This window comes from Thamnophis sirtalis, unplaced genomic scaffold (assembly GCF_051295495.1).
Source record: "Thamnophis sirtalis isolate CommonGarterSnake01/CBP01778 unplaced genomic scaffold, rThaSir2_p1.2 scaffold_11, whole genome shotgun sequence".
NCBI classification, from domain to species: Eukaryota; Metazoa; Chordata; class Lepidosauria; order Squamata; family Natricidae; genus Thamnophis; species Thamnophis sirtalis.
This window is the reverse complement of record NW_028261391.1, coordinates 62,160,082-62,186,201: the sequence shown is the minus strand read 5'-3', so window position 1 is coordinate 62,186,201 and position 26,120 is coordinate 62,160,082. Positions and strand designations below refer to the sequence as shown.

Sequence of the window (26,120 nt, the reverse complement as noted above, 5' to 3'; positions counted from 1 at the left end):
TGAAAGATCAAATGACCTGAACACTTCAGTCTGGTATCTAAATACTAAATGATAATAGTTTCATGGCTCCCTAGTTTTTCTACCATTCTTGACCTTTAAACTGACCTATTAACTTATTTAACTGAACTATTTTAAAAGCAGAGAACATGTTCAAAAAGAGAAGTATTTACAGCAGGATGGATAGTCAATGAGTTTCTTCACAAAGTAATGAAAACATTCCCTACTCCTATTTATGAACCAATGTTCAACACCTGGTAAACTTGCCTGATCTCAAAAAAGAGCTAATCAAGATCAGACACTAAGTGAGACATTACCAGGAAATGGCAAGGCTATAGACTAGACTGGTAGGTGGTGTTGTTGTTGAAAAAACATCTTGGAAAGCTGGGTTTGCAAAGAGGTTATGGGTCAATTAATCAGTAGAATTGCTTTCTTCCAGAAGTTGCACTGGAGGCTTTTAAGAAGAGACTGGACAGCCTCCAAGGTCCCTTTCAACTCTGATGTTTCTGTTCTGCTAAGAAGACAGTAGCAAAGCAATACTGTTCACTGCCATAACAACTACATGGTTGTGTACATTCCGTTATCAGGACTTGAAGATTTATTTTTTTTCCCTGTGCATCAACTTCAAGTCAAGAGAAGTAAACGCTTGCTCTTTTTTTTTGAGGGGGGGGGGGTTAAAAGCTTTTGCAAAATAAGAGTTAAGTATTAATTTGCAGTATGGACAATGCTATTGTGCCACAGTGGTGAAACTGATTTATTTTTCATATCAGCTTCATTACACAAACTTAGAAGTGGTATTAATATAGACATACATGGACAAGCTGAATACATTGACATATAGTAGAAATACACCAAGGGGGAGGAGGAGTGGAAGAAAGAGAGGTGGAGAGGGCGGGAGAGAGAGGATGGGAGGGAGGGTGAGAAGGAAGGGAGGAAGTGGACTGGGAGAGAGGAGTGGTAGAGGGGGAGGGGAAGTAGGGGAATGATGGAGGGAAGATAGTAAGTTGGAGGGGGGCGGAAGAAAGAGGTGTATGGAGAGCGGAAGAGGTATATTGGGTTTCTATTTGAGTTTGAGTTTTATTTTATTTATATTTCTGGGGGTATTGTTGACAAGAGGAACTGCTGTGATTATTGTTTAATGTTGTATGGCCCCGGTTATGCACAGTATATATGTGACTGTATGAAAATGGAAAATAAAAACATTTTAACAATGAAAAAAAATATAGACATACATGTTTGCCTAGTATGTTTTACCCGTATTCTATATTTTTGGGTATAGGTCTGGGCAGTGTCATCAAATATAGAGTTCCAAATTAAAGATTGTTGTTTTAATGCAGGGTCTCTGCACATATACAAAGGTAAACAGTGAAAATACCTCATGTGGAAAAAAAACCTAGAGTTTAAAATCAATCCAGACTGACCCATTTTCACACCAAGTATACCAACTCACTGCCTGGTAGTGATCAGACAAGATCCTTGTAAGCCATGGCAAAGGAAAGAAATTAATTTCCCAAAGCTCCTCTAGATGTCTACCTTTGGAAAAGACAAAAGCAACAATTGAGTTGTTCCATTTATATTATTCAGTACCCAAAGAAAAAGCTGTTTCTGATACACTAAGGAGAATAGCTTATGGCCCGGTTGGATAGGTATAATAAGAATATAACACGAATAAAGATATATGAGGTGTAGTTGGGACTTTTAAATAACAGAGTTGATAAAGGAACCTGAATAGTAGTTAAGAAACCTGTGGGATAAGACTGTATTCCTCCTTACTTTCTAGCATAGGATTATTATACCACAGGCATTGGACAATATCAGTGGTGGGTTTCAAAAAAGTTTGGAACCTCTTCTGTAGGTGTGGCCTGCTTTACGGGTCCACTGATGGAGCCTCTTCTAACCGGTTCGGTAGATTTGACGAACCGGTTCTACCGAATAGGTGCGAACTGGTAGGAACCCACCAGTGGTGGGTTTCAAAAAATTTTCGAACCTACTCTGTGGGTGTGGCCTCCTTTGTGGCAGTGGCTTGCCAGCCATGTGACCTGGTGGGAGTGGCTTGCCGGCCATGTGTTCTCTCTCTCTCTCTCTCTCTCTCTCTCTCTCTCTCTCTCTCCTTCCTTTTGTCTCTCTGTCCCTTTTTCTTTTTTTTCTTTCATCTCTCTCTCACTTTTTCTTTCTTTCTTTTTTTATTTCTTTCTTCCTTCCTTCCTCTTTCTCTCTCTGCGTGAGTCTGTCAGTGTGTGTGTGTATGTGTGTGTCAGTGGTGGGTTTCAAAAATTTGATGAACCGGTTCTACCGAACTGGTGCGAACTGGTAGGAACCCACCTCTGGAACCCACCTCTGGACAATATCTCCTTTACATATCCTCCCTTGTGAGGCTCCCTCTATTCCATCAGCAAAAGATAGTTTTATACCATGGTGTATTAACCATTAAGCAGACTAAGCATGTGCTTAGGGCATCAGACCCAAGGGAGCACCACAAAGTTGAGGAAAAAAACCAAACCAATGAAGATTTGTACAGTATGTACAAAGGAGGGGGACACCAAAATTTGTCAGTAGTTAGGGCACCAGTGAACCTTAATCCGCCACTGGTTTTATAGGATACTCTGCCTGCTTTTGGAAACCATTCACGGCTTATCTGAGATCTGCTGACTGGACAAGGAATCTCAACAAGGCACTTAGGCTATGGGAGTGCCATCTCCAGAATATCTTATGCCGAGCACTGCCCAGAGTTTAGTGGCATCAAACGTGAAATAATTAGCTAATTTTCTTCTTTCTCTGAACGCTTCCTGCTCTATTTTTCCTGTTCCTCACAAAAGTTTTCAGCCTCCTGGCCTTTTATCTACTCATCCTCACCCATTAGCCCTACCTGTCTATCCTGCTACAGCAGTCGCAGCAATCTGATTATTTATATCTGGCAAATTATAAACAAAAACCTTTTCTTCCTCTGCCACTATCTCCTCCATCACTGCTACAATCATTATCTGTCATTATGAAATTTATCTGCAGTCCTTCCCAAAGCCTTGGGAATCTGGATTTATACCCAGTGGTACTACGGAACTCTTTCTTAGCATACCAAGATTGATTACATTTAACTATAGTTAGGTGGGGTTATTGTTGCTTATACTCTTGCGCAAGACACAAGTGCTTTTTAAAAAAATGGCCTTTGCCTTCCAATTAAAATGCTCCGAAAGAAACCTGACAATTGCTCAATCAAACCCTGGTTTAGAAGTGCCTTAAGGCAATTCATTACTCCTGCTGCACTTTTCACCCAGTGCTCATTCCTGATTTTGCTTGTAATGTTAACAGAATTAAACATTGTCAAACAAAAGCAATCTTGTGTCAACAATGCACGTAATCTGCATTTGTCAGAATTGGGAGTTTTGCACAGTCTGTAGTCGTGCAATTCTTCCTGTCATGCGTTTCTGCCAGCCAAACATGCCAAGGATCAAGTTTAACAACATTGGCCCATTCACCTGCTTTTTGGGGATATTCACACAATGAAAAATAGATTTGGCAATCATTTTTTGGTGTAACCGCTGCTAAATGATTTCTTTTTTATTTTATCAATTTCATATATACATTCACAATTATATGATCTCATAACTGTTATTAATAATATGCATTTATAACAATTTTTCCCTACAGTTGACAATATACTTGAAGATTGCTTTTTTAACATCCCATAGATCCACCTTATCTTACAACGGTCCTACTTCTTCTTCCCCCCTCCCTCCCTCTTTCCTTCCCTCGTTTCTTCTCTCCTACTCCCCTTCCTTCCCTCCTTCCTTCCCTCCCTCCTTCCCCTTCCCTCCTTCTCTCCTTCCCTCCCTCCTTCCTTCCTTCCCTCCTTTCTTTTCTCCTTCTCTCCTTCCTTTCCCCCTTCCTTTCTTCCTTCCTTCCCCCTTCCTTCTCTCCTACATTCCCTCCTTTCTTCCCTCCTTCCTTCCCTCCTTCCTTCTCTCCTTCCTTCCCTCCTTCCTTCCCTCCTTTCTTCTCTCGCTAAATGATTTCTTATCATTTGATCACAGGGGTGCAAAGAATGTCATTTACCTCAGGCTCCTAGAGTGGGGCCTCTGTTTTTCATTTGAGGAATTAAAACAAAATGGATGGCTTAAGTCTTCCAAAACTATAGGACATTCATTTCACTCCTTAAAACGGTTGGCCCCCTCTTTTCCCCAAAGGCCTTTGCTCAATTTTGCAATACAGTTAACATATCACAGTAATCTTAAGGTGACCTCAAGTGGAAATTCCATAGCTTTCATTTAGGGCAGTGTTTCCCAACTTCAGCCACTTAAAAAATGTATGGACCTCAACTCTCAGAATTCCCTAGCAAGGGAATTCTGAGAAATTCTGTAAGTTGCACTCAACACTCTACAAGTTTCCAAGTTTGAGAAACATTGATTTAGAGGGGGGGAAACGCATCTGAAATCTATGAGATAGAGACTTTTAAGTGCTTCTTCTGTGTTGAAAGGAGTTAAGTATACCATCAGCCTGCAATTGAAAGCGATTATTGTTGAAGCTTACGGTATAGCTGAGTGGTTTATTTTCAAGAATGTGAATAAAGAAGCTTTTCATTCACTTATTCCTGTGCCACCACAAGTAGACAATACATTTTACATAGCTCTAGGGTGTGTGTGTGTGTGAGAGAGAGAGAGAGAGAGAGGGAGGGAGGGAGGGAGGGAGGGAGGGGGAGAGAGAGAGAGAGAGAGAGAGAGAGAGAGAGAGAGAGAGAGAGAGACTAGTTAAAAGTTAGTACTGGTATTGGGGAGATTTGCCCTCACTAGCTAACATGTGTCAATCACTCTCTTTCAGATCAACCTCTCTCACTGAGTTCTTGAAGACAAGTGGGAAGAGGTAATATTGTGGATGTTGTCTGGATTTCCAGAATGAAAGATAAGAGAGGGAGGGAAGGAGAGAGAGATAGAGACAGAGAGACAGCGAGAGAGAAAGAGAATCGATAAATAAACATAGTGGTTGTGTAATTCCATCTCTTCTGCTGAGCATCAAGTCAAGAAAAGCAGTAAAAGTGTTGTCAGATCTAAAGATGGTGTCAGATTTCCTTTCCCACTGACTTGACAGGAAACATTGCATAGAATGGCAAGCAATGTATATGAGAGATCAGTCATCAGAACAGAATGTGGTATGGTTAGGTCCACTGTCATAGCACTGATTAACTCTTGAAGAACTTGGGTGTGTCAAAGCAATGTGACTGGGCTTGGTCACTGTCAAGATGAGTGATCCATGCTGTGAAAGCCATCATGCTTGTCACAGACCCATCCAAGTAAGAAAGCAGGACTTACCTGTTTCAGGGGCCTGGAGCCTACCAAACTTAACAATCAGATTATCCTTTTTATAATGTATTGTACTCTAAAGCAGTGTCTCTCAACCTTGGCAACTTGAAGTCCTGTGGACTTCAACTCCCAGAATTCCCCAGCCAGCTATGCTGGCTGGGGGATTCCGGGAGTTGAAGTCCACAGGACTTCAAGTTGCCAAGGTTGAGAAACACTGCTCTAAAGTATCAAATGTATGTTTCTACTATTTCCTTAGATATCATGAAACAAATGGTTAAAGACCACTTTAGAGATTCAAAGCGTTATTTCCCACAACTACTTTTTCCTTTATTTTTTAACATGTCTGTGAAAATTAATTAGGGGGTAGAAGTGGGACTGTACAAAGTTGGGGATCCCTTTCCTTGATTGGAAAAAAAACATTACTTTATAAAGGTTTTGCAAGGGGTCAGGAGATAAAGTTCAATCAACTTGTTCCCAAATGGGAAAAATATATAACAGAGAAAATGTAGATAGAATTTTAATATATATTTTGTATGTATTTACAGCTACATAATAATAGCTTTCTTTCATATATAGCTGTAGGAACCTGTTCTATAAAGCGTGACCCGACAAATGCGTGCCCGACAACAGCGCGCCGACAAAACCGCGGCGATAAAACCGCGACGTCGACAATGTGCCGACGAATGAGCACAGAAGCGCGCTGACAAAAGAGCACTGACAGAAGCGCCATTACGGTTAAGGTAAGGGTAAGGGTAAGGGTAAGCGTAAGGGTAAGGGTTAGGGTTACGTTTAGGTTTAGGTTTAGGTTTAGGGTTAGGGTTAGGGTTAGGATTAGGTTTAGGGTTAGGTTCAGCGTTAGGTTTAAGGTTAGGTTTAGGGTTAGGTTCAGGGTTAGGGTTAGGGTTAGGTTTAGGGTTAGGTTCAGGGTTAGGTTTAAGGTTAGGTTTAGGGTTAGGGTTAGGTTTAGGGTTAGGTTCAGGGTTAGGTTTAAGGTTAGGTTTAGGGTTAGGGTTAGGTTTAGGGTTAGGTTCAGGGTTAGGTTTAAGGTTAGGTTTAGGGTTAGGTTCAGGGTTAGGATTAGGGTTTGGTTTAGGGTTAGGTTCAGGGTTAGGTTTAAGGTTAGGTTTAGGGTTAGGGTTAGGGTTAGGGTTACCTTTAGGGTTAGGCTTAGACCACGCTTCTGTCGGCACTCTTTTGTCGGCGCGCTTCTGTGCTCATTTGTCGGCGCAATTTCGAACGTGCGCTTTTCTCCCCGCGGTTTTGTCGGCGCGGTTTTGTCGAGCGCACATTTGTCAGTGAACCCTATAAAGGACCATATAAAATGGTATGTTGATAGAAATCTTACTGATTTGATGGATGTTTACAAATAAACATTGTTTTTTGTCACCACAAAATTTAGATCAGCTGAATAATCACAGAAAAAGGTAAGCTTACTTGAAGTTATGCCATGTAAACGGAGAGACTGAAAAATAGCCATGTAGTGCTGTCCTTCTTCCCTTTCCAAGAAGGCACAGGTCTTGGGTAAACTAAAAGAATCAGAATAATGGACCAAAGACTTTACTCAATGCCAACACAAACATTATCACCACCCTGAAACATTTAACTCTATAAACATTATTTTCCTCATGGAAAGCCTTTGCAATGCAGTGATGAGTAAAGCTCAAGGCATAGACACAACTACCTCAATGCAAGGTACTACAAATGAAATGAGATGCTCTTCCTTCAGCAATACAATGACCAATGAAACCATGTCAACCTTAAAGTCTTCATTGTGTTGTAGCTGTTTCTTTTTAAATGTAATTGTTTGTTTGTAAATCTTTACACTCCTCAGTTTGGCATAGGAATTGTACTGTATACAGTTTGTGGCAAATACATAATAGCAATAGCACTTAGACATATATACTGCTTCATAGTGCTTTACAGCCCTCCCTAAGCGCTTTACAGAGTCAGCATATTGCCCCCAACAACCTGGGTCCCCATTCTACCGATCTTGGAAAAATGGAAGGCTGAGGCCACCTTGAGCCCTATCAACTCCATCCAAAAGCGTTTCAGGCATGCTGTCCAGAGAAGCATGACTTACTTTTAGCTGCAACTTCAGAAAAGAGGTCACTCAAGACTTTCTGAAGATTCAAAAGGCCAGGAGCTCTGCTTCCCATGAGATATTAGACTGGAGATGGCTCTTCAAGGGTGTTCAAAGACTTCAGTTAGTCCAGAACGCAGCCGCGCGAGCGATTGTGGGTGCACCCAGGTACACCCACGTCACACCTATCCTCCGCGAGCTGCACTGGCTACCCATTAGTCTCCGTACCCACTTCAAGGTGCTGGTCGTTACCTATAAAGCCCTACATGGCATCGGACCTGGGTACCTGAGAGACCGCCTCCTGCCGATTACCTCCCATAGACCGATTAGATCTCACAGGTTAGGTCTCCTCCGGATTCCATCTGCCAGCCAATGCCGGTTGGCGATTCCCCGGGGGAGAGCCTTCTCTGTTGCAGCTCCAGCCCTCTGGAATGACCTCCCTGTGGAGATCCGGACCCTTACTACACTCCCGGCCTTCCACAAAGCCACCAAGTCCTGGCTGCTCCAGCAGGCCGGAGGGCTTGTGAAATATCCAGCCCCACGGAAACTGTGAATGTTGCGTATTTTTAAAGTGTTGTTTTGTCTATTTATCCCCCTCCCCTTGTTTATTGTGAGCCGCCCGGAGTCCTTCGGGAGTGGGCGGCATACAAGACAAATAAACTAAACTAAACTAAAATTTCAGGACTACCTATTAGAGCATCTGCTGTAGGTATTGTGGGTGAGGGGCCTCAGGCTAGAGGGAGAAATGTCTACCCCGCTTTGTTCTCCTTTCATTGCTTCCTTAGAAATGCCTCACTATATCTAATGCTAGGGTTGGCTCCGAGAAGAGCAAGAACTTCCCTAAATAAGAGGCAGTGGGAAGGAAAGTGGAAGGAAAGTGACTGCATAACACAAAAGGAAAGTGACTGCATGATACAAAAACATAACGTCTAAACTCTGACTTACTAGCTTCATCCGTTTAATTGGCTTCTTGTGAAAAACTACAAAACCAAACATTGCCCAGTCGGTTGAAAGCGTGACCCGACAAATGCGCAAACGACAAAAGCGCGCCGACAAAACCGTGGCGCTAAAACCGTGATGTCAAAAGCACGCCGACAACAGTGCGCCGACAACAGCGCGCCGACAGAAGCGCAATTTAAGTTAAGGTAAGGTTTAGGGTTAGGTTTAGGGTTAGGTTTAGGGTTAGGTTTAGGGTTAGGTTTAGGGTTAGGGTTAGGGTTAGGGTTAGGTTAAGGGTTAGGTTTAGGGTTAGGTTTAGGGTTAGGTTTAGGGTTAGGGTTAGGGTTAGGTTTAGGGTTAGGTTTAGGGTTAGGTTACAGCGCGCTTCTGTCGGCACGCTTCAGCGCTCATTCGTCGGCGCGGTTTTGTTGGTGCAGTTTTGTCACCGCGGTTTAGTCAGGCGCGCTTTTGTCGTTCGCGCATTTGTGGTGGAACCGGTTGAAAGCGAAGACAAACTCCTTTGATCTCAGAGAAGGAGAGAAGGAAAGGGAAGTAACTCAACTCTTTCTTTAATGCAACAGTAAATCATAGTTTATTGTTGCATTTATTCCCAGCCAGAACTTACGTGCGCATTTCTATACTGTAATAACACTGACTGGTGTGTCAGAATTTATTTTGGGAGTGATACACAATATGGAAAGCTTAATCTGGTAATAAAAACCCTGAAAGATTATGTGCAAGGTCCCTCAAAGGTTGTTCCAAAGATTGAATTGATTCCTAACTGGAGGTAATATCTAACCAGCCATTTAGGTGGTTATATAATGATTAATAAAAGCTAAGTGCCTCATTTCAAAGCTTAGGCTTTGCCAACGCGGAAGAAAGGAGCAGCCTTGAGTTGGTAGACTAAACAAAGCTGTCAAAGGTTCCCTGATCTAAGCAGAGAGGGCTTGGGTAGGGTTTGATAAACAAATCAAAATTTTCAGATAATGGTGTTAAAGATTTCTGTACAAACATGTCTAGATGACCTTGTTATCTAAAGTGTGTTTAAAACGATGGGGGGAAAAAAATCTATCAACGAATTCTTTTTTTAAAAATATCTGAAGAATGCACTTGATTTTTTTTTTCCTGATAAGTGAAGAAGAGTACAGCCTGAACAAGGTCTGAGGCAGCTAGTAGTAAAACATGAACTTAATCTGGAAAGACAGAAAGGAGTGAAGAAACTCAGGATGGGCTGTCTTCACTCTCTTTGGTAGCAGAGGGAAGGGAAGAGAAACTGGGTCACACTTTCAAGATTCTGTTATTATAGCTTATAGCAATAGCAACAGCAGTTAGACTTATATACCGCTTCACAGGGCTTTCAGCCCTCTCTAAGCGGTTTACAGAGTCAGCATATTGACCCCAACAACAATCCGGGTCCTCATTTTACCCACCTCGGAAGGATGGAAGGCTGAGTCAACCTTGAGCCGGTGAGATTAGAACCGCTGAACTGCAGATAACAGTCAGCTGTTATAAGTTACAACGTCACCAAAAAGTGACTGATTTATGACCATTTTTCACACGTGACTGCTGCAGTATCCCCATGCGCCCAGTAAGATCCCATAGATTGGGCCTCCTTCAGATGCCGTCAGCCAAACAATGTCGGCTGGCGGGCCCTCGGAGGAGAGCCTTCTCGGTGGCTGCTCCGACTCTTTGGAACCAGCTCCCCCCGGAAATCCAGACCATACCCGCTCTGATGGCCTTCAGGAAAGCCGTAAAAACTTGGCTGTTCCAGCAGGCCTGGGGCTGTTGACCTCACTGTTGAGGTCCGGCCCCAACTAGAATGAATGTATGTCTGTTGTTTTAAATTGTATTGTTGTTGTGTGTTTTTTATATTTTCTTGTAATCCGCCTGGAGTCCTTTGGGATTGGGCGGCATATAAAAACTTCAAATAAAATAAAGATAAATAAATAAATGATCGTAAGATTTACATTTGGATGCTTGACAGCTGACTCATATTTATGATGACTCATATTTATGATGGTTGCAGTGTTCCAGAGTCATATGATTTCCTTTTGCGATCTTCTGACAAGCAAAGTCAATGGGGAAACCTGATTCACTTACTAATTTAACAACTGCAGTGGTTTCGCTTAACAAATGCGACAAGAAAAGTTGTAAAATGGGGCAAAACTCACTTAACAAGTTTCTCCCTTAGCAGTGTAAATTTCAGGCTCAGTTGTGGTCCTTGAAGAGCATTCGGAGACTTCAGCTCGTCCAGAACGCAGCCGCGCGAGCGATTGTGGGTGCACCTCGGTACACCCACATTACACCTATCCTCCGCGAGCTGCACTGGTTACCGATTGGTCTCCGGATACGCTTCAAGGTGGTAGTCGTCACTTATAAAGCCCTTCATGGTATTGGACCTGGGTACTTGAGAGACCGCCTGCTGCCAATTACCTCCCAAAGACCCATTAGATCACACAGATTAGGCCTCCTCCGGGTTCAGTCTACTAGCCAATGTCATATGGCCACTACCCGGGGGAGGGCCTTCTCTGTGGCGGTTCCGGCCCTTTGGAACGAGCTCCCCACAGAGATTCAGACCCTCACCTCTCTCCAGGCCTTCCGAAAAGCCGTTAAAACCTGGCTGTGTCGGCAGGCCTGGGGTCGATGAGTTTCCCTTCCCCTCTCGAATCGTGTGGCTGTTGGTTGTTTTAAATGCCCTGTAATTTTTGTTGTAGTTTTTGTGTTTCCCTTCCCCTCCTTTGGGTTTGTGCGCCGCTCTGAGTCCCTCCGGGAATAGGGCGGCATATAAATAAAATGAACCTTGAACCTTGAACCTTAGGTTGAGGACTGCCTGTAATGAAGAATTCTCCTATTTCTTGTGGTGTCTGTTTCCTAATATGATCTGCCTCAACAGATTTGACAGGCAACTTCAAGTGCCCAGTGCAAGGGAGGAAGGGAATGTGAAGCTATCAAACTGAGAATATTTGCTTTTGCATCCCTGATTAGCATCCCTCCCTCAGATATGAAGAGCCGAGGTGGCGCAGTGGTTAGAGTGCAGCACTGCAGGCTACTTCAGCTGACTGCAGTTCTGCAGTTCAGCGGTTCAAATCTCACCGGCTCAAGGTTGACTCAGCCTTCCATCCTTCCGAGGTGGGTAAAATGAGGACCCGGATTGTTGTTGGGGGCAATATTCTGACTCTGTAAACCGCTTAGAGAGGGCTGAAAGCCCTATGAAGCGGTATATAAGTCTAACTGCTATTGCTATTGCTATGTCACTACTAACTTTAGTAGATTCAAAAGCCATCTGACATAGTAACTGAATATAGGATTACAACCCAAAGTCTCTTTCAGCTTCTAGGATAGCGATGGTGAACCTGGAGTGTGTGTGTCAGAGGTGGGTTCCTACCAGTTCGCACCAGTTCAGTAGAACCGGTTCATCAAATCTACCGAACCGGTTAGAAGAGGTTCCACCAGTGGACCCGGAAAGCAGGCCACACCTACAAAAGAGGTTCCAAATTTTTTTGAAACCCAACACACACACACACACACACACACACACAGACTCACACAGGGAGAGAAAGAGAAAGAATGAAATAAAAAAAGAAAAAAGAAAGAAAAAGTGAGAGAGAGATGAAAGAAAAAAAGGAAAAGGGGACAGAGAGACAAAAGGAAGGAAAAAGAGAGAGAGAGAGAGAGAGAGAGAGAAAGAAAGAAAGAAAGAAAGAAAGAAAGAAAGAAAGAAAGAAAGAAAGAAAGAAAGAAAGAAAGAAAGAAAGAAAGAAAACACATGGCCGGCAAGCCACTCTCACAAAGGAGGCCATACCCACAGAGTAGGTTCGAAATTTTTTTGAAACCCACCACTGGTGTGTGTGTGTGGAACCGAGTGCCGAAAAGGGAGCACTTCACACCAGAAACCCAGAAGAGGAACAGGCGATGTCGCACGTACCAAGCAACATGGCTTCGCCTGCTATTTTGGGCACGTGTGCCATAGGTTCACCATCATGGTTTTAGGATGAATTCTCAAGTACACAGCTTGTATTCTTTTTAAATATCTGTCTCATTTTGCTTACTGATCTTCCCTGCCTCTTGCTTTCAATTAGTTAGTTCCTAAAAGTTAGTTAGTAGATGTCTTCCAATGTTACTTCAACTAAGCTGTTATCAACAGAACTTATAAAACTGCAGCTATTCATAAAAAGAAATTCTGAAGGTAGTTAACCTCTTCATCTCATCCAGAGGCACCGTTTTACGGTGGTTCTCCTCTTACCTCTCTGGCAGGTCGCAGTCGGTGTTGGTCGGGGGACAGAGGTCGGCCTCTAGGCCCCTTAAATATGGGGTGCCGCAGGGCTCGGTCTTGTCCCCCCTCCTATTTAATATCTACATGAAGCCACTGGGTGAGAACATTCGCCGGCACGGGATTAAATACCATCAGTATGCGGATGATACCCAGCTGTATCTCTCCGCCCCGTGCCAACTCAGTGAAGCGGTGGAAGTGATGTGTCAGTGCCTGGAAGCTGTCAGGGCCTGGATGGGAGTGAACAAGCTTGCACTCAACTCCGACAAGACCGAGTGGCTATGGATGTTGCCCCCCAAGGATAGTCCAGATCAGGGGTGGGTTTCAACCAGTTCGTGGCGGTCCCCGCGAACCGGTTGGTCGGCGAACCCGGAAGTAAGTAACTTCTGGGAACGGCGAAGGGTCCACCCGCCTGCCCGTGTTCCTTACCCGGTTTTGACGAGTTCTGCGCTTCCACGCATGCGCAGGATGCATACAGCGCCTGCGCGATCCTCCAGGAGCAGCTGGAGCATCACACAGATGCTAGTACACATGAGTGCGCTGCGCGCGTGCACGAGGATGACGCCGGCCCCGTTCCAACCGAACTGGTTGGAACGGGGCAAAAAACCCACCCCTGGTCCAGATATTCCATCTTTAAGCCTGGGGGGTGTGAAACTCTACACCCCTCAGAGAGGGCCCGGCCCCACTAAGACTGAGTGCATGATGTGTTTTTTAACCTGCTCTCTTTTTCATTTTATATTTTTTGTATACTTTTAGAGTTGTTTTTATGTAAGCCGCCCGGAGTCCTTCAGGATTGGGCGGCATATAAATTCATTAAATTTACAATTTAATTTACAGTGACTTTTGGGGAGTCCATCTGTAACTTTGCTTGCTTCATTTCAAACACTTATTATATTATATTTTATAGATGCAAGGCATCCAGAGGAAAGTTCTCTGAATACCAAAAAAGAAAAAAAAAGAAAATGCAATGTGTCATTACAAGGTCAGAAATAAATCAGCCGCCGGTTGCTATAGTTGACTTCAAAAGGCTAAAAGGAACTCAGAAATAGTTTTCTTTTACTTTAAACAATAGTTCATTTCCAGTTCCACAGGATTTGCATAGAAACCAGCTGCCTTCATTGAAATGATCATAATGCCCCTTATCTGAATTTAACTCATTATTTAAAGACAACACATTTCACCTTATAATTTTGGGAACATATTTTCCTGAGTTCTGCCAACATATTTGACTAACCATTTTAATTTATTATTGCTCAGATATTCGCTTTCTAGAATACAGTATGTGCCAACTTCCGTGATCCGTCAAAACCGCGCTCAACTAAGCTGCGCCCGATTAAACCGCGTCGCTGACGTCATCAACAGGGCGACAACAGCCAGCGCGGAGAAAGAAGGGTGCTTTAAATAGTGCTTTGAAAGCAAGCCGATTCAACTTAAGGTAAGGGTTAGCTTTAGGGTTAGCTTTAGGGTTAGCTTTGGGGTTAGGTTTAGGGTTAAGGTAAGGGTTAGGGTTAGGGTTAGGTTTAGGGTTAGGTTAAGGGTTGGGGTTAGGTTTAGGGTTAGGTTAAGGGTTAGGGTTAGGGTTAGGTTTAGGGTTAGGTTAAGGGTTAGTTTAGGGTTAGGTTTAGGATTAGGTTTAGGGGGGTTAGGTTTAGGTTTAGGGGTTAATTTTAGGTTTAGGGTTTACAGCGTGCTTCTGTCTCCGCGCTGTTGTCACCCTGTTGATGACGTCAGCTATGCGGTTTAGTCGGACGCGGTTTAGCCGAGCGCGGTTTTGTGGTGGAACTGCCAACTTTTCAACTTTTCTCCACTATAACACATAAATATTGGTAATAAATATGTTTAACGATTGATAATTAATCAATGTATTTTTAAAAAGACAAATTAAAACATGTACATATGAGCCTGGACTCAAACTTTGCTTCTTGGAGAAGAATAAATCATCTCTCCCAGACATTCAGATGCAGGTTCCAGTCATGGCAGTTGGGAAATTTTGGAATGAGGATATATTGTGAAATTGTAGATCAGGGGCTGATAATTTTTTTTGACTTAGGTTCCATAGGTTTAGCTCACAGAGTGAGGCTGAGTTCATACGTATATCACACAAAGTCATGCTCTGCTTAATCTTAATTTGTACAGAGGATTAAATCTGAGTCCCCCTGGGAGTAGGGCGGCATACAAGTTTAATAAATACTAAATCACACTTGTATGGCAGCTAAACCAAAACCAACAAGACACATTTTAGCTTAGCATGACATGTGAATCTAACTTGTACTTCTTAGCTAAGTCCATTTTTGCTTTTGAAAAACGATTGATGAGATATGAGAATTTGAGATCATGCTAAGATTTAGAATAAGGGTGGAGAATGGTGGCCCTTTTTATGACTTGTGGACTTCAACTTCCAGAATTCCTGAGTCAGGAGCCTGGGAGTTGAAGTCCACAAATCATAAAGGAACCACCGTCGTTCCCACCTTTGGTTTAGAATGAAGTCATAAATATGTGAGTTCTTTTCTTTGGTACAGCTGGAAGTTTCCTTTCCCCCCACTTTCTATGAGTACCTTGAAGCAGATCAAGAAATAGTCCTAAGATCAGTGCTTCAGTGCAGTTGATTTTAAAACTAGGAAATTGGCTTTGAACCAACTAGAAACACACTAGTCTTAGAGACACAAGGGTCTCCAACCTTGGCAACTTTAAGACTTATGGACTTCAACTCCCAGAGTTCCTCAGCCAGTTGAAGTCCACAAATCTTAAAGTTGTCAAGTTTGGAGGGTTCCACCACAAATGCGCACACAACAAAAGCGTGCCTGACTAAACCGCGGTGTCTAAAGCGCGGTGACAAAACCGCGCGATGAATTAGCGACTAATTAGCCCTAAAGCGCGCCGACAAAAGTGCGCCGACAGAAGCACGCTGTAATGTAACCCTCAACGTAACCCTCAACCTAACCCTAAACCTAACCCTCAACCTAACCCTAAACCTAACCCTAAACCTAACCCTAAACCTAACCCTAAACCTAACCCTAAACCTAACTCTGAACCTAACCCTGAACCTAACCCTAAACCTAACCCTAAACCTAACCCTAAACCTAACCCTAAACCTAACTGTAAATCTTACCTTAAATGAAATCGCGCTTCTGTCGGCGTGCTGTTGTCGGCGCGCTTTTGAAATCGCAGTTTTAGCGCCGCGGTGTTGTCGGCGCGCTTATGACGTTCGCGCTTTTGACGGGTCACGAGTTTGGAGACCCCTGCACTAGTCACTGTATTCACAGAATGTAGATCTAAAGTATTTTAGACACTCTGTTCAATACCTTTTTTTCAATTGATTGTGAATAATTCAATTGTCAAGATATCAGAGAAATCCAACAAAGCAGACATTGAGAAATGCAAAGAAGGAATACAACAAGGCTCATGCAATTCAGTTAAGTGATGTCAGGGATCATCATTACCCAAAAACCTACACCCTTATATTACATGTCGGCATGTAAATATTCAGTAATGCCATTCGGTGTCATTGTAGTTTGACGAAGACGCTGCTAGCGAATGATTGAAAAATAAGCTTTAAAGGGCCTGGAAGCAGGAAACAGACTACAGAAGGCAGGCCGGCTCCTCAATAGCTGGGACGTATACTGTAACAGAGATGGCATTGTAGAAACACTTGGCTAGCTAGTGTTGGAAACAGGATGCTGCATTAAATGGACTTTGGCTTTGACTTAGCAGAACTCTTCCTATGTACTCAGAGTCTTGCTGAACATTAACTCTGAACTCTGCCGGGTTTTAAAATAGAGCTGTGATGTGGCAGAGGAGGCTTCTGTTGGAAAGAAACGCAAACACAGACCTCCTTTAGGCACTCTGGAATGAGTTCCGTTGTATGGTTCTTTGGAAACTGGCCAGTAACTGGGAATTGGCGGAGATTCCCAGTGCAAGAAATCTCTTGCAGCTGTTTCCATGAAACTGTGCAAAGAACTGTTGTAAAGTAGCAGAAAGCTACTTGGTATCTCATGGGGCTGCTAAACAATGTAAAGCTTTGTATATCTGCTTTTTCTCTTTGTCTACGGCAACCTAAGCCAAAAATACCTTGAGTTGATTCTACAATTCTTTTTGCAGGACTTTTTTTTGCACCCACAGAAAACTGTGCTTGAAGCATTTGCACCTAATATGCCCAAAGATAACAGGTAATAAACAAACGGCTACCTGGGTATTCTCAGGATAACCTTTTAGGAAGGGTTGAATGCAGGGGTGGATTTCAACCAGTTCATGGCGGTCCCCGCGAACTGGTTGGTCGGCGAACCCAGAAGAAAGTAACTTCCAGAAACGGCGAAGGGCCCACCTCCTTACCGGTCTTTGAAGGCTTCTGCGCTTCCATGCAGGTGCATGGTACATACAGCGCCTGCGCGATTCTCCGTGAGCAGCTGGATGGCACATACAGCACCTGCGCGATTCTCCGCGAGCAGCTGGAGCATCGCGCAGGTGCTACGATGCATGTGTGAACTGCGCGCGTGCACGAGGACGCCGCCGGCCCCGTTCCAACCAAACTGGTTGGAACGAGATAAGCAACCCACCACTGATTGAATGGTACATAGTTTTTAAGAGACTCCAGTCTCAATATGTATCAGCCATATGCAAAGAGGTCTAAATGTAAATGCTATGCCAAAAATTTCAACCATCCTCGTGCAAGTTGAAGAGACAGAAGTGTCAATTTTCCTTTTCAAAGGGAAATAAACTTTCAGCATCATTAAGGGTGAGATAGCATTTACCTTGCTTGGAAGGTAGGCAAAAAATATTTGTGTTTTGTCCTTCATCGTGTATTTATCTTTCCAAGGGACTGCGGGGTCCTTTCCATAACCATTTGATTAGTTAGGCAAGTGATGCCTGGCCCCTGGTGACTAAATGGACAAACGTCTACTGTTACAACCAGTCCTGGTGGGATTGGTTCAATGATCTTCTTCCAATGATACTTGAACCATCTCATCAGACCTGTGTTATCCAGTGACTTCCTCTCTTTTCTGCTTTTCAACTTGTATTGTATTGTATTTAATGGATTTATAGGCCGCCCAATCCCGGAGGACTCTGGGCGGCTTACAGAAGTGAATTATCAAAAAATGAAAATAAGAATTAAAAAGACAAAGACAACAGTTTAAAAATCACCATGCACCAGGGGTGGGTTTCTCGCCCCGTTCCAACCGGTTTGGTTGGAACGGGGCCGGCGGCGTCCTCGTGCACGCGCGCAGTGCACGCATGCGTACTAGCGCCTGTGCGATGCTCCAGCTGCTCCTGGAGGATCGCGCGGGCACTGTATGTGCTCTGTGCATGCGTGGAAGTGCAGAACTCGTCAAAACCGGGTAAGAAATGCGGGTGGGTGGGTGGATCCTTCAGCATTGCCGGAAGTTACTTACTTCCGGGTTCGCCGACCAACCGGTTTGCGGGACTGCCGCAAACCGCCTGAAACCCACCCCTGCCATGCACCCAATCTGTTCAGGGCTGGACCTCAGTAATGAGGTCAACAGCCCCAGGCCTGCTGGAATAGCCAGGTTTTGACAGCTTTTCAGAAGGCCATGAGAGTGGGCAAGGTCCGGATATCTGGGGGTAGTTCATTCCATAGGGTCGGAGCGGCTAGAGAGAAGGCCTTCCTCCGAGGAGCCGCCAGCCGACATTGCCTGGCTGACGGCACCTGAAGGAGGCCCGCCCTGTGCGATCTTACCGGCCGTTGGGAGGTACCGGCCGTTGGGAGGTAACTTGCCAAGCAGTCAGTTTTCCCATCATCCACTTGTCTCGTAAGACCAGAGTACATGAATTTTTGCTTTCTGATCATGGCCTCAAGGGCTATTAGAACAAGATCTCAAGGATGTCATTCAAGACAACGTCCCCCCCAAAGGGATACTTTTCAGAATTATGTGAAAGCAGTGATGGGGAAAAAAATGTTGCCAAAATACACACACAGCTAGCACCCTCTAACCCCCGTATGACAAAAGGCATTCTGAGAATGAAAATCAGAACCTTCTTTGGCAGGACAAGAAAATGTTCATGAAGATGGATTTTGAAATAATCCATTTTTAATCAGCTGCAGTCACTGGATTTACATACAGAATGTACAACTCTGGTTCCAATATGATATCTATGAGTGGAAGTTGTATTAAAATAAATAGGAATCACTGCCAGATTAAAAGCAATTAGATTTACTCTTAAGAAGCATGTTTAGCATGCTAGGGGAGTTTTAATGGTTTCTACTCATAACTTTGTATTGCTTTGTTTCCTGTTAGATTTGCTTAATTTTGGTTGACATGATGGGATTTCAGCAAAACCTAGATGATTTAGCAAACAACGTGACCCGTCAAAAGCGCGAACGTCATAAGCGCGCTGACAACACCACGGCGCTAAAACCGCGATTTCAAAAGCGCGCCGACAACAGCGCGCCGACAGAAGCGCGATTTCATTTAAGGTAAGATTTACAGTTAGGTTTAGGGTTAGGTTTAGGGTTAGGTTGAGGGTTAGGTTGAGGGTTACGTTACAGCGCGCTTCTGTCGGCGCACTTTTGTCGGCGCGCTTTAGGGCTAATTAGTCGCTCATTCGTCGCGCGGTTTTGTCACCACGCTTTAGACACCGCGGTTTAGTCAGGCGCGCTTTTGTTGTGCGCGCATTTGTGGTGGAACCAGCAAACAAACTTCTAAAGTACTGTCTACATGTACATATTTCCACGTGGCTTAATAAGCAAGTGTTACATGATCTATTTATTCCCTTTTCAGCTATTTCAGACTGAAACATGTTACAGAAGATTATATTAAGCTGACAGAATACAAATCTGTAAATGTCAAGATTATTTAAAATTCAATAAGCTTAAATGAGATTATTAAAAGGATGGATTTCTGGTCAATTAATCAGCTATTTTGAAAGGCAATTGTCTTTGAAATGCAGATTGCTTAACCACGTCATCTTACTAATATATATATATATATGATGGAAGCAGTTAGCTTCCTCCCATAATTGGGGCTTACCAGGGGTTGTAAAAATCTAATAGATACCTTTCACCCTGGCTTCGCTGATAACGGATAAGAGCCTGTGGCCTAATGGCTAAGAAGTCTGCCTAGTATGTAATATAGCCCAGGTTCAAATCCCAGTAAGGGTATGGCTAGCTGATGAGAGCTAAATAGCTTGAAATAGATCTATACTAGTCTCCCTTTATTTATTTATCAGCACAAATTAAAAAAAAAACAAAAAAAACACAAATATAACAAAGGCAACAGTAAAAAATATTGGGTTTCTGTCGTGATGGACTCTTGTGACGAGCCGATTGACAGATGATGGAAGCAGTTAGCTTCCTCCCATAATTGGGGCTTACCAGGGGTTGTAAAAATCTAATAGATACCTTTCACCCTGGCTTCGCTGATAACGGATAAGAGCCTGTGGCCTAATGGCTAAGAAGTCTGCCTAGTATGTAATATAGCCCAGGTTCTAATCCCAGTAAGGGTATGGCTAGCTGATGAGAGCTAAATAGCTTGAAATAGATCTATACTAGTCTCCCTTTATTTATTTATCAGCACAAATAAAAAAAAACAAAAAAACACAAATATATATATATGCATGCATACATATATGCATACACACACACACACACACACACACACACACATATATAATATTAAATGTAACCTGTAGAAGAATGAATTTATGCATCACATTCATCCTGCACACATGCCTGGCTGCAAATGCCCTTATTTTCAGAAATCTTTTGATAGAAGGAGGGCTTCTCAGGTCAAGCTAATAAACAATGATTCATCGAGGCCTTCAGCTCATTCCTATCCCTTGCTGAAAAAGGCAGGGCTGGGGGTGGATGGGGGGGGGGAGATAAAAAAGAAGATCATTTGATATTCCAGGCATGGGAACTCTCTTTTGATCTCAACAGTGATTTCTTTATAGTGGTCCGTGACTCACAGGAAAGAATGGTTCATGGGAGAGCACCAGCAGCGTTAAGACAGTCTTTTAAAAGAAATCAAACTAAACCACAAAAAGTATATTTCACAAGCCAGGCTGGAAATCTTTCATGAACTTGGCTCACTGGTGGGAACGCTGTTTGGGTCAGGAAAGGACATGAAAAGGATGAGCTGCTGGCTTTCTGCCTTAGCAACAGCAGATGCAGTTTAAGGGGCTGCTAATTCTTTATATTATGTTTGACTGGGATGGAAAGGACACAAGTTCAGCTGAAAAACAAAGAGGGAGATTTCTGCGGGGAGCCAGGGATGGCTTGAAAGCACCTTCCAAATCTTATTAGTCATTTATCTGGGGCCAGCTCTCTCTCTCTTAGCCCAACTGATAGCCCAGAACCTTTGAGAAATAAAATAATGTAGCCTGTTTAGAACTTGTGTTGCTTAAAGAAGGCTCCACCCCACTTTTCCACATTCATTTCTCCTTTTCCACTTGCAATAGGCCAGTGTTTCTCAACCTTGGCCACTTGAAGATGTCTGGACTTCAATTCCCAGAATTCCCCAGCCAGCTAATGCTGGCTGGGGAATTCTGGGACTTGAAGTCCAGACATCTTCAAGTGGCCAAGGTTGAGAAACACTGCAATAGGCTAAAACTCCTGCAATTAGCCAAATGACAGCTTGCTAGCAGAAGAATTTTGAATTTAGGCTAAGAACTGAAGGAAATCGGGTCTAAGACCAAGGTGGAGGGGGGTTACATGGGGCTCTACATGGGGCTGCCCTTGAAAAGTGTTCGAAGACTGCAACTAATCCAGAATGCAGCTGCGCGAGCGATATTGGGTGTACCAAGGTACACTCACGTTACACCTATCCTCCGCGAGCTGCACTGGCTTCTTATTGGTCTCCGGGCGCAATTGAAGGTGCTGGTTATTACCTTTAAACGTGGCACGACAAAACCGCGGTCCACTAAAGCGCGCCCAATTAAAGCGCGTACCTGACGTCATCAGCAGCGCGACAAATACGACCGCGGAGAAAAAAGGGCGCTTTAAAAAGCGCTTTTAAAGCAAGCTGATTCACGTAAAGGTAAGGGTTAGGTTTAGGGTTAGGGTTAGGTTAAGGGTTAGGTTTAGGGTTACGTTAAGCGTTAGGGTTAGGTTTAGGGTTAGGTTAAGGGTTAGCGTTGGGTTTAGCATTAGGTTAAGGGTTAGGTTTAGGGTTAGGTTCAGGGTTAGGTTAAGGGTTAGGTTTAGGGTTAGGTTAAGGATTAGGTTTAGGGTTAGGTTCAGGGTTAGGTTCAGGGTTAGGTTCAGGTTTAGGTTTAGGGTTAGGTTTGGGGGGGGTAGGGTAAGGTTTTCGCGTTAATTTTAACTTTACCGCTCACAGCGTGATGTTTTCGTCGTGCTGTGATGACGTCAGGTACGCGCTTTCGTCGAGCACGCTTTAGTCTACCGCGGTTTTGTGGTGGAACCCCTTTAAAGCCCTACATGGCTTAGGACCAGGGTACCTGCGAGACCGCCTACTGCCACATACCTCCCAGCGGCCGGTGAGATCCCACAGGGTGAGCCTCCTTCAGATGCCGTCAGCCAGACAATGTCGGCTGGCGGCTCCCCGGAGGAGGGCCTTCTCTGTGGCTGCTCCGACCCTTTGGAATGAGCTACCCCCAGAGATCCCGACCTTGCCCACTCTCATGGCCTTCAGAAAAGCTGTTAAAACCTGGCTATTCCGGCAGGCCTGGGGCTGTTGACTTCACTGTTGAGGTCCAGCCCCGGTCAGATTGAGTGCATGTGTGAAGTTTTTAAACCTGTCTTTCCTTTATTTTTTATTACTTCTTTTTTCTTTGTAAGCCGCCCGGAGTCCTTCAGGATTGCGCGGCCTATAAATCTTGCAAATTAATTATGATCCATGGAAAAAAAGTATACCTGCTAAAATATGTGAGGATAGTATCATAAGATGGGATTATCTGAATTTTGGGATTTTGCTGCAGGAATACCCAGTATAGTGCAGTTCTCAAGAGGTAGAATTCATTGATGGTAAACAACCTGGCAAAAAATGAAATATCAATCAATTAGTTACATTTTGAAGCAAACTTTTTAAAAGAGCAGTCTTTTTAAGACAGCAAAAACATTTAATCTTAGAGTATTTCCCTTTAATAATGTTTCCAAAAGTTCTATTACTTCAAATGCATGTAATATATTTTAGCATATTAATTAATGCCTGATCTGAAGGATAATGATTGTAATTCCAAAAACAGCAAATGATACAGCCCATTGTTTGCAAAATGCTAAGTTTAATAGCAGCCAAAGGCACAGATTTGTATTTTTTTAAAATTAACTGTTCAAATAGTGCAATTAAGATTAACATCAATGCCATTTCACTTTTCTGTAAGTAAAAGGACCTGCTTTAACAAGGAAGAAATCCAGAGAACTTTGATTATGTTGCAGTTTATAGGTGAAAGCCCAACCCAAAATCTAGATCAGTGTTTCTCAACTTTGATAGCTTACAATAGGTGGACTTCAAGTCCCAGAATTCTGCAGCCAGCAATTCTGAAAGCTGACGTCTACCCATCTTAAAGTTGCCATGGTTGAGAAATCATGGTTTAGAATATTGTGATGATTACTTCTAATCTATAAAAATATTGTCAACACATTAGCAGTCAGATATGACTTTGTTTTAAAAGCAAAACATAATTTTATTTACTGATGCATATTCTATGCATGGGGTAGCACAGTGGTTAGAATGCAGTACTGCAGGTTCTACCTCACTGCTCACTCCGATTCTGAGAGGTTGACTCAGCCTTCCATCCTTCCAAGGTCAGTAAAATGAGGACCCAGATTGTTGGGGGAAATATGTTGGCTATGTAAGATCCGAGGTGGCGCAGGGGTTAGAGTGCAGCACTGCAGGCCACTTCAGCTGACTGCTAAGCTGCAGTTCAGCGATTCAAATCTCACCGGCTCAAGGTTGACTCAGCCTTCCATCCTTCCGAGGTGGGTGAAATGAGGACCCAGACTGTGGGGGCAATATGCTGACTCTGTAAACCGCTTAGAGAGGGCTGAAAGCCCTATGAAGCGGTATATAAGTCTAACTGCTATTGTTATTGCTATGTAAACCACTTAGAGAGGGCTATAAAGCACTGTGATGTGGTATATAAGTCTAAGTGCTATTGCTATTTCCTGAACTTTTAATAAACTCTCCACTGGATTACGAGTAGAGTATCTATTGTCTAATCAAGTTAAGTCTTGCAACTAGTTGCTTCCTAAACTAATCTGATGTTATCTTCTTGGCCCTCATCCTACCCATTCAGAAGACTTTGCAAAGAGCAGATGAGGCTGAGAAATGGCCAGACTAACATTACCGTAACCCAAGAAGACAGAGGCTTTTGTGAAAACCATGTACTGGCAAGGAAATTTGAAAAGAACAGCTCTTAAAGGGGAGGGAGTTAATTGCTTTCCGAGAAGAGTGAAATTAATAAAAGGCTCAGACAAGACAAGAGTCTGTTCAAAGTTTAGAAGTGTGGAAAATGTGGGCAACTTTCAGAAGCAGCGTGGAAATGTAACAGGCTATATACTGTAACTCATTAGGAAAATGGAGAATTTGAGCAAATACACCTGGAGGACCTGTCACCTGCCTATTACGTGTAGCTCCCCAGCTGACCAGCACCTTTGTATGGAAAAGTATATTCAAGACCCATGTTACCTAATCATTGGGGATAAAATGCACAAATGGGGGAGGGGAGAAGAAAGCTAAAATGAATAATTGTACACTGATCGTTCATTTCTCTTTCTCTGCCCTGAGTCAATCTTCATTTCTTATTATGAAGCTCCATCTTATAAGCTCAGGAAAAATAGAATATATTGAAGGGGAGGAGGGGACTGGCAGATGTTCACTTTTTTAGTGTGTTACTGTTTCTACAACAACAAATATTTCTAAGAAATTTTTATTTATGTCAGGGGTGGGTTCTGGCCAGCCCTACTGCTGGTTTGCTCGTGCGTGCGCTGTGCGCGCATGCACAATTTAACTGAAACTGTTCTGCGCATGCACAGAACTAAAAAACAAGATGGCGGCGGGGATGGCGGTGACCGGGAAACCAGTTTGGGGGTGTGGCAGGTCTGCTGGTTCCAGCGACCCAGGCCGCCATACCACTACCAGTTCGGCCGAACCGATAGGAATCCACCACAGATGTAATTATGTATGTATGTATGTATGTATGTATGTATGTATGTATGTATGTATGCATGCATGCATATATGCATGTATGTATGATGTATGTATGTATGTATGTTGAAGAGTATTCGGCGACTTCAGCTGGTCCAGAATGCAGCCGCGCGAGCGATCGTGGGTGCACCTCGTTTCACCCACGTAACACCTATCCTCCGCGAGCTGCACTGGCTGCCTGTTGATCTCCGGGTGCGCTTCAAGGTGCTGGTTGTCACCTACAAAGCCCTTCATGGTATTGGATCTGGGTACTTGAGAGACCACCTACTGCCAATTACTTCCACTAGGCCAATAAGATCCCATAGACTAGGCCTCCTCCGAATTCCATCAGCCGGTCAATGTCGACTGGCAACGACCTGGAGGAGAGCCTTCTCTGTGGCTGCTCCGACCCTATGGAACGAACTCCCCGTGGAGATTCGTACCCTCACCACCCTCCAGACCTTCCGCGTAGCCCTTAAAACCTGGCTGTCCCGACAGGCCTGGGGCTAAAGACTTCAACCCCACCCGAATAGTATGACTGTTGTGCTTTTTAACGATGTATTGTCTTCATGTGTATAACTTGTTTTGTACTTCCCTCCCCCTGAATTGTGAGCCGCCCTGAGTCCCCTCAGGGAAAAGGGTGGCATACAAATAAAGTTAAAATCAAAAAATCAAAATCAAATATGCATGGGAAGTGGGACTACAAGATCATTTATTCCAGAATTGCCTAGCTTCACTATTCACAATGATCAGATTCAATCATAACCTGGTGAATCAGATCACAATAATCAGATTTGAAAGGTTCCATTTAATATAGCCAATAAACATAAAAGTAACCTTCGTGTCGAGTTGATTTCTTAAGTCTGGTCTAGCTAGTGGGACCAGTTTGACTCTGCTGTACCTCCTTTCTCCTTAATCTCTACATCCTTACAAGCAAGATAGTTAACAACTACCTATATAATTATGGTATCACTGCTAGGTGAAGATTAACACACGGGTTCTTTGCATTTTAGGCTGCAACGCCTGCTATTTTATATTTGCTAAAATAATGCTTGCATTTTACCCGATTACAGTGTAGTCCTTGATGAATGATGATGATAATTAGGACCAGAATTTCCACTGGTAAGCAATGCAGTTGAAAGTCTTAATGTCACATGTCTGCATTGCTTAGTGATGGCAGTCCCAGCAGTCCCCAGTGCCATCCCTTGAGGATAATGGGTCACTATGTGAGCTGCCAGGTTTTAACGATCAAAGTCAGAAGGGAAGTTGGTAAGAAGATGCAATTCCCAGGTCAGCAGACTGATAAGTGGTATCCAGTTTAGCAATTTCAGGTCCTGGGTGGCTACTGCTGGATGTCATACTGTTCATGGGCAGCGATGCATGATTTTGGGCCTGGGGGAGGGCTTGCTGTTGGGTGCGGATCAGAAGTGGGTTCCTACCAGTTC

The 26,120-nt window shown here is 43.6% G+C and overlaps 1 protein-coding gene across 1 annotated transcript in view; it reads right to left on the bottom strand.

Moving 5' to 3' along the window:
* The window catches only part of BTBD16 (BTB domain containing 16), a 59,085-nt gene that overhangs the window by 8,180 nt on the left and 24,785 nt on the right, over nt 1–26,120 (bottom strand). Inside the window, exons 11-13 of the mRNA XM_087725015.1 lie at nt 22,404–22,523; nt 6,723–6,814; nt 1,448–1,530 (exon numbers count right to left, since the gene is read on the bottom strand). Coding sequence (XP_087581141.1) covers nt 1,448–1,530; nt 6,723–6,814; nt 22,404–22,523 — 295 coding nt within the window. The remainder of the gene's footprint in view (nt 1–1,447; nt 1,531–6,722; nt 6,815–22,403; nt 22,524–26,120) is intronic.